This window comes from Fukomys damarensis, unplaced genomic scaffold (genome assembly GCF_012274545.1).
Source record: "Fukomys damarensis isolate Sample0158 unplaced genomic scaffold, DMR_v1.0_HiC HiC_scaffold_32, whole genome shotgun sequence".
NCBI classification, from domain to species: Eukaryota; Metazoa; Chordata; class Mammalia; order Rodentia; family Bathyergidae; genus Fukomys; species Fukomys damarensis.
In genome coordinates this window covers 30,833,898-30,847,251 of record NW_022900944.1, presented here as the reverse complement: position 1 = coordinate 30,847,251, position 13,354 = coordinate 30,833,898, and the positions used below count along the sequence as shown (strand labels likewise).

The 13,354-nt window shown below is 41.0% G+C and overlaps 1 protein-coding gene across 1 annotated transcript in view; it reads left to right on the top strand.

Moving 5' to 3' along the window:
- Nucleotides 1-13,354, top strand: part of Dync1li2 (dynein cytoplasmic 1 light intermediate chain 2) — a 25,553-nt gene that overhangs the window by 2,019 nt on the left and 10,180 nt on the right. Inside the window, exons 2-6 of the mRNA XM_010612367.2 lie at nucleotides 11-84; nucleotides 2,189-2,305; nucleotides 7,414-7,644; nucleotides 12,259-12,428; nucleotides 12,842-12,935. Of these exons, the coding sequence (XP_010610669.1) occupies nucleotides 11-84; nucleotides 2,189-2,305; nucleotides 7,414-7,644; nucleotides 12,259-12,428; nucleotides 12,842-12,935 (686 nt within the window). The remainder of the gene's footprint in view (nucleotides 1-10; nucleotides 85-2,188; nucleotides 2,306-7,413; nucleotides 7,645-12,258; nucleotides 12,429-12,841; nucleotides 12,936-13,354) is intronic.

The window sequence follows — 13,354 nt, the reverse complement described above, 5'->3', positions numbered from 1 at the left end:
TGCGCCGCAGGTCTTCGATCCTGAGCGAAGTGTCCACCCGCGCCAGATCCAAGCTGCCGTCCGGCAAGAACATCCTGGTCTTCGGTGAGCGGCGGGCGCTCCCCAGGGACGCTGGGGTGGGCGAGGCGCTGCCCCTCCCTCAGGTCTCCTTCCGCTTCTCCCCTTCTGCCGCCTGTCCCCTGCCGGCCCGGGTTAGGGCACGGCACACGCTAGGCCTTGGTAGGACAGCTGGAGAGTCGCCAAGCCCCCTGCAGCTGACGGTGGGATGCTTCCCCTGTGGGGAATCCAGTGGTGCTGTCTGGGGTTATCGGTGCATTCCTTCAGTCACCCGGCCACGACATGGGCCTTAACTCCCTGCGACCGTGACCTGTTCACAAGCTGACGATGTGGAGAAAGGAGAGAGTAGATGAGAAGGCTGGATGGAGAAGACGGAGCACATGGCCTGGGCTCGGAGTTTGACCACGAGAGCTTTTCTCGGTCTTCTAGAACAGTACCTAAGTGTCTTAGGAACTCTTCAAAGGACGACAGGCCTAAGAGTCAGCACCGAGGACTTTTCCTTTATTATTTCTATCCTCACTGCTCAATTCCCTGAGTCAGGTCCCTTAGCCCTGTGGCTTCGGTTTCCCTGTACAAGTGAGGAGTTCTGGATGTTTTCCCACAACATACCCAACATACCCATTTTTTTAATGGAACCTATGGGCTGGGCACTGGGACAGCACAGCCCTTAGACACTAACAAGAGTCTCAGGGCCGGGGATTTAGCTCAGAGGTTCCACCACCTGCCTTGAAAGCGCAAGGTCCCGAGTTCAATCCCTGGTACGAAAAAAATAAAAATGAAAATAAAAAAGGACTAACAAGAGTCTCAGTCTAGCAGATACATTGTGCTGGTGATGGCATCATGTTGGCCATGGGCAGATTATTGTGGGAGCATCACATTGTTTGGTGCTGTTGAAAGGGAAATTTTGGGATTGGGTGTTTTGAAGAGTAAGTGTCAATATGCAGGGGCACAGAGTTGATCATTGTGCTGTTTGGAAACTTAGAAGCCTCTTGGTAGTTGCCCACTAAGGCACGGTAAGGGGAGATTTTGAAAGACTGAAGAGTTAATGGTTTTTTCCTGAAGGCTCCAGATTTTCATAGGCCTTTTATCTTAGCTCCATTACCAGCCCTTATGGGAATCAATACTTTGGTGGTTTTCCTATTGTTTCAGAAGGGACCAGATAGTCTTCAGACTGGTGGTAGGTTATAGTGCACTTCAGAGATCTTAAAAAAAAATGAAGGATCAAGATCACTAGCTCTGTTTTAGAAGGATAACTTTGGCTGCTGAGTGACAGGTAGCTCAGAATGAACTGGTATTGAAGTCAGGCTGACAAGCACTCACCACGGTCCAGATGGACTTCAGAGAGCCTGAAAAAGATACGGCCTTGTGGATGGACAGGGGATCATTGAGGTATACCTTTTACCTTTCATGACTGTAATTCTATATTATTAAATCTCAAGAATGTCTAGTGATGTTTGTTGATAATTCTACTTGATATTGGGGGGGGTTTTGAGGGTGTTATTCATTGGTCAGAGGGCGATAAGGAAGCACTTAGTAATTACTGAAATTGTACTTTAGAGTTTTACTTAGAACTATGATTATTTTCTTTAGTTTCTCAACCTTCAGAATATGAGGAAGATGTACTGAAATCAAACAAATACTAATTTCTATTCTTCATAATTGTGAGGAATGATCAGGTTTTCTAATTCAAAGTTCCTAGACTTTGAAGTTAATTCTGTATTGAAAATTTCTTGAATTTCTTGTGGTAAAGTTTATTTTGTGAGAAAGTAGTCCCACCATTTCCAAGGTTTGAATGTGTTAGAAATTATAGGTAGGGCCCATTGTCTTGCCTTTCTCCATTCTTTGTGAAATAAGGAAAATGGCAATAGGGTATCATTTTAGTTGTTGGAATTTGCCGTGTTTACCCTGTCCCCCCCTTCAGTGACTCTTAGAGTCAACCAGGTCTATTTTGTTTGTGAAAAATGAAACCTCAGTTGTGGGTTTGCTTGATTCTTAGTTGTTCCTAGTCATATGAATGTCATGACTTATTTGGTCCAAAGGTTGTGGGTTATTGTTAAACTGATTATCCTGACTTGCATGTTTGTCCAGAATAAATAGTACCCCCTTTTCTTCTTGAAAATGTTATTTATAGGTGAAGATGGTTCTGGTAAAACAACTCTCATGACCAAACTACAAGGAGCAGACCATGGCAAAAAAGGAAGAGGCCTAGAGTATCTCTACCTCAGTGTTCATGATGAGGACCGAGATGGTGAGTGAAACATTGATCTATGGTAAAGGGCTTACTCAGGTCTTTCACTCCTGCAGCATTTCTAGGCATTCTTGGCTTTCTCTTTGGTTCATAGAGAATTACTAGAGAATAGAAGAGATGTGGGTCACTTGCAAGATTTTGCCCACTTGCTGTTACCAAGCATGTTAGCAAAAACCAGGAATGGGATTGTTAGGTACTTGTGTCTACATTAAAGGAAATCCCTAAGATAAAGTTGGACATGCACATAAAGGTAGCAAGAAAGATTTTTTTTTTTAAAGCTGTGGAGTTTTCTTTGAGGGAAATGTTTAGCAGACTGATACGGCACCACTGTTACTCTGCCTGGTTCTACTAGAGAATCTAAAATTTCATACACATTCATGGATAGTTTTTTGAGTCTTTTTGTGACTGTTTAGAAATGTTAAAATTCTGGAGATAGAGGGAATAGAGGTTCAGGGGTGACAGTTTTCTCTTTTAATTCCTTAAAATGTGGATAGTAGCTGGGCATGGTAGTCCATGCCTGTTATCTCTGCACTCTGCAGGGCTGAAGTGGAAGGATCATAAGTTTGAGCCCAGCATGGGCAGCTTAGCGAGTCCCTGTCTCAAGATAAAAAAATAAAGAAGATCTGGAAATATAGCTCAGTACAAAGTTTGGGTTCAATCTCCAGTATTGCAAGCAAGCAAACACTTAAAAATGTAGACTGCTACCGACCGTAGGGCAGCAAACACGGGATTTCACGAGGAGATACAGCTTCTCTGAAAGGTGGGAGGAGGTTCGACGATGACAGTCAGACAAAAGCACTCAACACTGAGGTGAAGTTTGCAAATGCTGCTGCAAAATTTATTTTTCAAAGAGCTTCCTTTATACAGATTTCTATTTCCTTATAGCAAGTCAGGGGCAATGAGCTGATCTCTCTAGGCATCTATTTCCGCTTGCTGAGTTGGCGCCTGCCAAATACATCATTACAGTTTCTCTGAAAGGTGGGAGCAGGTTCGGCGATGACAGTCAGACAAAAGCACTCAACACCGAGGTGAAGTTTGCAAATGCTGCTGCAAAATTTATTTTTCAAAGAGCTTCCTTTATACAGATTTCTATTTCCTTATAGCAAGTCAGGGGCAATGAGCTGATCTCTCTAGGCATCTATTTCCGCTTGCTGAGTTGGCGCCTGCCAAATACATCATTATAGAATACATTGTGAAAAGTTAGCAGGAGTTTAAGCTTTCTTTCCATCTTAGCTGATAATATGCCAGTGGCCATTTTTTCCCCAATGAATCATTGTTTCTCAGATGTTTGACAATATGTGGTAATTCTGATGAAGTATCAGTAACGTCTGTAACATTACATGCTATTTTCCTGAGAACTATTTCCTTAAAAGAAATATTCCCCTCAAATGCACCTTCTGTTCAGTTATTATTTGACTGAGAAGGCTGTGTCCAAACAGTGACATTCTTATCCTCCATATCTTTGGGTACATCTAATCCTTCTCCTTCTTGAAAACCACTAGGCATTTTCAAAAAACACAAACACACAGAGATCAATAGAAAATAAATCAAAATTGTAACAGAACCCATTGTCCCCAAGCTGCAGGCGAAGAAACCAACGATTCCTTCTTTGGCTGACTTTTAATGCGGTGCATGCCAAGGACCTCCAGGAGGCTTGACCCCGAGGGGACGATACCTCAGATCCGGTTTCTGCCAGGTGGTCGGCATTGTCACGCAGATTCCACTGGAGTGGTCGTGGCAGTGGACAGTAATAATTTCTATCTGTATAGTAGTTAGGATGATTAAAGCACATGATACACATTCTTTCAAGGATTAGTTATTACTTTGAAATTTTTTTATAATTATGAGATGTATGAAGTAGTGACCTTTGCTTACAATTACTCAATCACACTCTCTTAAGATCTTGTAGGATCAAAGTTAGTTTTTTTTCTAATGGCTATAAACTAAATTATTGGCACCTATATTTATTTGTTTGTTTTGCACAAAAGTTATCTTTGTAGCCTAAAGGTGAATTGTACTGATTAAATTACATTCATTGTATTTGCCTTTACTTATTTAAACAGTAAGGATCATGATGTAAGGGGAGCCAGTCCTCCCACTTCTAGTCTCTCATATGCTTGTTCCAAATGGAGGAAGCTGAACCAAGGTCCTTTCTAGCACTGTAATTCTTCTGTCTGTTTAGTACAGAGTGTGAGTGAGAGTCTCTTGTTAAAGCTTAGAAATCTGCATTGTGTGAATGCTAATTTAGTGGTCATTTTAGAACTCCAGGGATTTTTTTTTTGTCTGCTCCCCCTGCTTGCTTTTGTCTTGATGAACATTCCCTGAAGGACTTGAAAGGAAGACAGGAGGTGGACCTGGTGCCAAGGTATCTGTCCTATGTCAGAAGGACAGGCATCAGGTGTCCCCTTAGGCCCATTGGAGTCCGTGGTTGTAGGGCTGGGACTTATGGCCCGCTGAGGCAGACCTAGCATGTCTGCATCTTTTGCTTCCTATCTTTGTAGGGCACCCTGGTTATTGTGGAAAGAACTTGGGCTTTGGAGCCAGGTGGATCTGGTTCAAGATGCTTCTCCTGTAGTCAGCAGTTTTGTAGCCTCAGGTAACTGATTTAACCACCCTACACTGGAGATTTCTCACATGTAGAATGGAATGATGGTGCCTGTTTTACAGGTTACTAGAATAAGAGTATATGTGGGATGTAATGGAATGCTGGAGACAGGGTGTTAGCTCTGCTACCATTTTGTCTTGTTTGTTTTGGTTTTGAGACAGGTTCTCAATGTGTATGTAGCCCCAGTTGGCTATAAACTAGTGATCCTCCTGCCTCAACCTCCGAGTATTGAGATTACAGGCGTGTGCCATTATGTCCAGTTGTCTTGTTTCTTTTGAAAGGACAAGATATAGTGTGTGTGCTCTGAATCTGTTTCAAGATGGAAGAACCACTTTTCAGACTGATAATGTCATGTTAGCCATATTTTACGTGTGTTTGAGTTGAAGTACATGGTAACATCTATTTTACATTCCTTTAAGATTATCTTAAAAACTTTGCTTCTGCATTTATAGGATATTTTTTAGATTTCCTACTTGTGAATATTTGTTTGGTGGAAAAGTTACCCTTACCTGTGGTTAATTATGTATATTTAAATTTCCTAGTATTTTTTATTGTGTGGCATGCCTGGGTTATAAATACACATTTCACAGTAGAAGAAATAGTCTCTGACTTGTATCTGCTTTGTGGTGTGATATGACAAGGGACCTCTGCCTTCGGGGTTGGGAAGTCTAATGCTATATGGGAGGTATATGGTCTTCAAGCATGTGGAAAAGTTATATATGGTGGGCAGTGACAAGAGAGATTGAAAGAAAAAGGCTGAAAAAAACCCATAGGTTTGAGGTACAGAGCATTGTTCCTGTTTGTTTTTTTGGTTCTGGGAACTGAACCCAGGGCCTTGAGCATGCTAAACAAGCACTCTAGCACCGAGCTACACCCATAGCCTCCAAAACAGTATTTTTTTAAGGCATTCATAGAACCTAAAACCACTATCTAAAGTATATTAAGAGTTTGAAATACAAGCCAGACATAATCCCAGCACTTGGGAGACTGAGGCAGGAGGATCACTTCAAGTTTGAGGCCAGCCTAGGCTACTATATACTGAGTTCAAGGTGAGCCTGAACTACATAGAGCATGTCAAGAGACAGAGACAGAGAAAGAGAGGTGGGGGGGGAGAATTTGAAAATTAGCTAGATTTAGATAGCATATACTGTTTTTTTAGTACCAAGGATCAAACTCAGGACCTTGCACTTTGCAGGCAGGTGTAATGCCACTGAGCTACATCCCCAGCCCAACCATATACTGTTGAAATAAAGTCATGAATACATATCTTATAGCGTATTAATGGATTGATTATACCAAAAAAGCAACTAATAGGTTTCAAAAGTATATGTTGGATTTTATTGAAAAAAGTTAATAAAATATTTCAGGAATTCTTTCTCAGGGTCCTTTTTTTTAAAAAGTACTTAAAATTTTCTAAAACTGTATTATCAATTGGGAGAATTGAATTCTAAGTTTGAGCATCCAGTTATGAGGCAGGCTGCAGCACCACTGAGCTAAATCCCTGGCCCTTGAGTATCCAGTTATGATTGGGAATCATGTGTAAATGTCAGCATTTAACACATTTATATATATATATATTTTTTTTTTTTCTGGCATGTTATTGTAGAAAACAAAATGTATAAAATAGACTAGTATCATGGACCACAATGTACATAATATAGGCCTTCAGCAATTAACCAGTTTTTGATTAATTTTATTTCAACTATAATCTCATTTTTCCACACTCCATGTGGGATTATTTTGAAGGAAATTTCAGACATATCATCTGTGAATACTTTCATAAAGTATGTCTAAAGTATAACCATTTTTTAAAAAATATAACCATGTTATTATATACCAAGAACTATAATTCCTTAATGTCATCAGATATCCAGCAATACTATTATAGGTGGTGATTTTATCTTGGCATTTAAACACAAAGGTCCTGTCTCTTTGGCACTCTCTGGTATGTTCCCTGCTTATCATGGCTGACACAAGAAGGGCTTGTTTAACCACAGGTTCTTAGGAATTGCTAACCACCTCACAGATTGCTGATATCTTAGGACGATGGATTGTTTAGACTATAGTGCCTTTGGCCAGTGACCATCAGCATCTAAATTATCTCTACCCTACTAATTATCTCTACCCTACTCCTTCGACATTGCTGAAATTTTTTTTCACTTGCAGATACTTGATATGTATCAAGGCTTTCCTTGAACCTCCTACGTAGCCCAGGCTAGCCTCAAACTTGGTGGTCCACCTGCCTCACCCCTCTTGAGTGCTGAGATTACAGGTGTGTGCCACTATACCTGGTGTTCTACATACTTGTTGTAGTAGTTTAAACATTTTAAAAATAAATAGTTTGTGAGGCATTAGGACCTAGAATTGCTGTTCTTGAACTCTTGGACCCTTTTCAGTTAGGATTTATGTTTGCATTCTGTGTGGAATTTATCTTCGTAATGTTACTTTTCTGATGGTTCTGCTGATGATCATTGTCCATTCGTAATTTAACTTCATTTTTTAGATCATACACGCTGCAATGTGTGGATTCTGGATGGAGACCTCTACCACAAAGGTCTGCTGAAGTTTGCAGTTTCTGCTGAATCCTTGCCAGAGACCCTGGTCATTTTTGTTGCGGACATGTCTAGGCCTTGGACTATAATGGAATCTCTACAAAAGTGGGCTAGTGTTTTACGTGAGCACATTGATAAAATGAAAATCCCACCAGAAGAAATGAGAGAACTGGAACGGAAGTGTAAGTAAAGTAAAATTTTTTAAATTGGGAAATTCAGTGGACACTGGATAGTCAGAACCACCTTCCAGTTTAGTCAAGAGACTTCACTTAGATAGAGTTGTGTTTTGTTTTGTCCCATTAATTTCAGAGTTGCACTTACAAATAATCAAGAATACTTTGAAAAAAATATTCAGAGTAGTCTGTCTCACATGCTGCAGTTGAAGATGATGGATCAGTAGTTCTTACTGTCTTTGTTGCTTCTGTTTTAGTAGAATTCTTTCCTTGCTTCCTAAAATGTGATCAATTCTGTGGTTCTCCAGGCTTTTCTGCCGCTTTGCCAAGTTAGCATCAATATGTAGGGGTTTGCTGGAGTCTGCAAATTGGATCCCAGCTCTGGAACTCCATGAAGGTTCTGTCTACCCTCTTGTAGGCAGGTTTAGTAGGAGTCCTAAAAAAAGCTTTGTTTGAAATCCAACAAATACTGTTTTTGTTTTTTATAAGAATAGAAAGGTTATTTTTGGGTGTCATTAAAGTGAAAAGCTATTTTAAGACTAAGGATGTCCAAGTCCTTTTGAAAACAAAGAACTTTCATTTTAAAGAAAATTTGTTTGTCCACCCTCCCCCCGTTGCAGTTCAGAAGCTTGTTTTTCTTTTCCCTTGCTTCTGTACAGTTACATCAGCTTCTGTCCCCTTGCCAGAGAAATGGGAGGGGTCAGGGCTGGAGCTGTGGTAGCAGTGGCTGTCTTGGGTAGGACAGGCTTGGCCCAGTCTGGCTTAGTTCCACAGGATGACATCACTCCCTTTAGTGAATTGACGAGGGCTGTAAGACATGACACGAGATCCTCACACTTATTGGCAGAAGTGCTGAGAAATTTTGATCTGCTTTTCAAATTAAGTTTAATGCTCTGTGTTTTCCTGTTCCACACTTTGTCTTGCTCCTGTCCCACATTAGTTAAAACGGAGTTGAACATCTTATTCTTTGGTTTGCTGCCAGTGTGATGTGTGGGTCACCCACATGTGTGCTATACTGATTGTTATGCAGCTCAGCTCATCTGTCTTCAACCACTGACCTTTTTAGATAATGGTTCTCTTTGCTCTGAAATAGAGACCCTAATGATAACTTCTTAGCATAGTTCTGAAGCTGAATAGCTGTTTCCTGCCCATTGCACATACGCTTCTTATCCAGACTAGTTTAATGCACTGGAGACTTCAGTTCTCTAACCTGTTTTCTTAGAGTGATAACATTGTAAAGATCTGTTAAAACAGAGAAAAAGAGGTAAACCAGGGATGCTGCTTTTTCCCAGATAGGAAAAGTGTCTGCTCATTACGGGGTACTGTTCTAGGCACTAATACAACAGACAAGCTCTATTCTTAGGGAGCTTCTGGCATGAGACACTGAATTTATTTTATGCTCTAAGTCATTGGTGTCATGTAGGTTTCGTTTCATTTGCATATGACACAAAACCCGAGATAATGATGGCCTAAATAAGACTGAGATTTTTCTTTCCTAAAAATTAAATCTAGAAGTAGGTAGTTCAGAACTGGGGAGCTGAGGGCTCAAGGTCCCTGACTTTTTTTGTGCTTCCTGCTTTGTCATTTCTAGGGTGTGGTTCTCTTCCTCCTAACAAGTAGAGCCCTGGCCTTCACATCCATGTTCCAGGGAGCAGGATGGAGGAAGAGGAAGAAAGAGCTGAAGGGTACATGTCTGTCATCATTAAAGGAGGCTGGGAAATGTGGTCTTTATTCTTTGTAGCCAAGTATTGTAGACATCAGAGTTCTGGTCAGTTATGGGGAGGAAAAGAAGAGGACACCGGAGGGCAATGAGCAAAATAGTTGGCCACGCTCATGTTCAGAGGACTCCTGCTTCCCAAATTAATTGACCTTAACTATTGTACTGAGTGGGTGAAGGGCTCCTATCCAACCACGTTTCCAATCCAGCCACTCTCCAGTCTGCCACTTTTGGAAAGCTGCTCTGTGGCCAGCCAGTCTTTTTCAGGGTTAGGGTCCCCAGTGCTCCAGGGTTTGTGGCAGCTGTTTGACTATAAGAGCCGCCATCTGAGCTAGAGGGAAAGCATTCCTGGGAGTCACCAGAAGGTGGTGCTTGTTTATAGGTTAGTCTTTCTTGCTTATGTGGATCTGTGGGGTCTTCTCACAACTGTGGATCCAGTGAGTGGTTATTGAGGTAGGAGGGAAAGATGAGATGCAGCAGCAGCAAAGGTATTTTGTGCCCTCCTTTTTGTACCCACTCCCTTGTACCCACTTCTTGTCCTGAAGAGGAGGTCCAAGTGGGCTGGTGCCCCTTGTTGTAAAATACTGAACATCCTATTTTTTAGAGAGAAATTACTGTCATTACATTATGTGTATCCCGTAAGACAAATTATTGTCTGAATTACACAGTCTTCAATTTTTTTGTGTTTCAGCAGATATGTTTATTTTTTAAGCAGTTTCAATATTTTTCTTTTTTCTTTTAGTTTATTATTAAATGTATGTAGTACATAATGTTTACATTCCTTGTAAGAAATTGGTACATGAACCTAGCACATCTTAATTTGTTATCCTGTTTCCCGTCCCCTCCCTCCACCCTCCTTTGATCTCTCAATCTCTTTCCCTTTTGCGAATGATCTCTCTAGTTCCTATGAAATATCTTTTATTTTGCTCTTTATTTTCACTCTGGTTTTCTCTTATAAGAGAAATATGTGATATCTTCAACTCATTATGTAGCTCAGGCTGGCCTTTAACTCAAAGCATTACTCCTGCCTTAGCCTTTCAAGTGCTAGGATTACAGGCATATACCACCACTCCTGGCAATCTTCCATTTTCTTTACCTGTATGCTGTGCACATTTGCTCTGCCTCCCAACTTGTTTTCTAAAATGCTTAGTTAACTAAAAAGATGTACATTTCCTTTGCTTACCAGACAGCCACACACCATTAAAGTCATTTATTTATAGAGGGTGACTAGTCTTATGCAAGGTTTCTGGGCCATTTTCTTGGCATATGTGGAATATCACAGTTTGGGCAGCACTGTAGGTAATAGAGGCTGTTGGAGCAGGCTGCCTGAGTTACTGTACCCCATCTCACTTCCTGCTGTAGCTCACTGTTTTCCTGCTCCAGGCTCTGCCCTGCTCACTGTCTAGGAAGCCTTAGGCAGGTATCCTCCATATCTTACTGAGGTAAGGCTTTGTATTTTCCATTGATTTGAAGTTTAGTTAATGTTTTTTTGTTGTTGTTGTTGTTTTTGTTTTTTTGAGACAAGGTCTCACTCTGTAGTTCAGGTTGGCCTTGAACTTCACTATATAGCCCAGGCTAGCCTTGAGCTCATGGTGATCCTCCTGCCTCAGCTTCCCAAGTGCTGGGATTACAGGCATGTGCCACCATGCCCAGCTGTTAATGTGCTTTTAAAGAGACTATAAAAATCTTTTATCCTTTTAAGATCTTTCAACAGCCACATCAAGTTCTTCTGTTTTTTTCCAAAATAGAGTAAGAATCACTTGAGCAGATTATTTATATCGATGGTTGTATTATATGCATAACTTAAAGAAAAGTTTAGAGGACCAGGGATTCAGCACAGTGGCACCGAGCCTGCCTCGAATGTGTAAGGTTCTGACTTTGATCCCTGGTACCAAAAAAAATAAAAAAGAGAGAAGTTTAGAGGTGAAATATGACCACATCTGCACTTGAGAACTTTGTTCACTTTTAGTTTACTTAATATTTAAAAGTCAGTTGGTGCCAGATAATTTCACCTTGTACTCTGATTACCAAAATCTCTAAATAAACTCATTGTTTTAAAACATTGAAGACCTGTTCTATGGGTGAAAAGGAGAATGTGAACCTTTCTCTAGGTCCTCTGTAGTGCTGTTACTTGCATTTACTTAGTGAGCTTGTTGGTGAAAGTAAAAGGTCTTAGGGTCCTTAGTCCTTTTGAGTTTTATTAGAAGAGAAGAGTAGCTGCCTATTAGTTTCTGTGGCTCAAAGTAGCTTTAACCATCCTGTGTTTATTTTCTGGCCTGACACTCAAGTCTCAGAATGCCCACATAAAGTGCAGGTCTCTGGGCCTTGTGGTCACTTGGTTTAATTGAGGCCATTGGCCACTCAGCTTGGAGACCCTGCTTAGCCAGAGTGGTGAATGTGTGTGCCACAAAATGTTCCGTGGCACTGACCCTTGTTGTGTTAGGCATGGGCCCTAGAGATAAGACTGAGTTCCCAAGAGTGAGAATGAGGACAAAGTGTGCAGTTGGTGCTGTGCAGGTACAGCCTCATTACTTAGTGCTGGCATAGTGCAGCTGTGTGAGAAGCGCGTGTTCTTACGGAATTCAGTGTTTTGGTAAACATTTCTAATGAGGACTTCGACACGTTTTGTTAGTGAAAGCAATATCTAATGGTCACCTGTGTGAAGCTAGCAGTTCAACTATTCTGGTATTTTCAAGTGGTTTTTTTTTTTTGTGCTGCTCTCTGAATTTATAAAGCTCAGACTGAATATGTCAGAATTGGTATCACCATCCCCAAATCCCTAATGCTGCAGTCTAACATGACTCGATTTGTCACGCACTACTGTTTATACTGCCTTTTTTTGTTTCCTAAAGCCACTGTATTTTTATTTGGTGTATGTATAATATTTTTTTCCTTTTCCTCTGTAGTTGTGAAAGATTTTCAAGACTATATCGAGCCTGAAGAAGGTTGTCAGGGTTCCCCACAGAGAAGAGGGCCTCTGACCTCAGGCTCTGATGAAGAAAATGTTGCCCTGCCTCTGGGTGACAATGTGCTGACTCATAACCTGGGGATCCCAGTGTTGGTGGTGTGCACAAAGGTGCGTCCAGGGAATTGTAAGCATGGCTGGGTTTGGCCAGTGAACAGTCACCATCTGAAAGAAAGTTTGAGAAGCTTTGGTGAATTATACTATTCCATATTCATTAAGATATATCAAATGTGTCAGGATAATTTAACGTTGCTGCTAGAAACACAACATCACTCAGTTTGTGTGTGCTCTAGGATAATCTCCAGAAAGCACTACTGAGTTGTGGGGAAACTCAACTAAAAGTGGTTTTCTTAAGGCTACATAAACTAGGTCATCTGATCTAAACTGATAGTGATAAAGTAGAATGAGATGGAAATAGAAATTAAGTTCAGTTACCGAAAAATAGTGTGTCTCTTATATAAGAAAAGAAGTAGCTTTCAGAAGTACATAGACAGAAAGATGACTGTGTTTTCTCTCCCCTACAGTGTGATGCAGTAAGCATCCTGGAGAAGGAACATGATTACAGGGACGAGCACTTGGACTTCATCCAGTCGCACTTGAGGAGGTTCTGCCTCCAGTGTATCCTTGGGATGCTGTGTCAGGCCCAGGATTGTGGCCTTCACTCCAGATGGAGCATCCTTAAGGCCACACCTGAACTCAGAGTACTTTTCTTCCTGTGTATATCTTTTTAATAATTTTATGTTTTACTGTGGTGTGTTTTTGTTTTGTTTTGTTTTTTGTACAGGGGTTCAAACCCAGAACCTTGTACTTGCCAGGCAGGTGGCAGTACCACTGAGCCAAATCCCTGGCCCCTAGTCACTTTTTATTTTTAAGGCCGTACATATGATAGGCTTTCATGTTAAGAAGCTGAAGTCAGATGTGGTGGTGCCCTCCTGTAATCTCACTATTCAGGGAGGCTGAGACAGGAGGATGCCAAGTTTGATACTAGCCTAGACAACTTAGTGACTTAGTGAAACTGTCTCAAAAAAAAAAAAAAA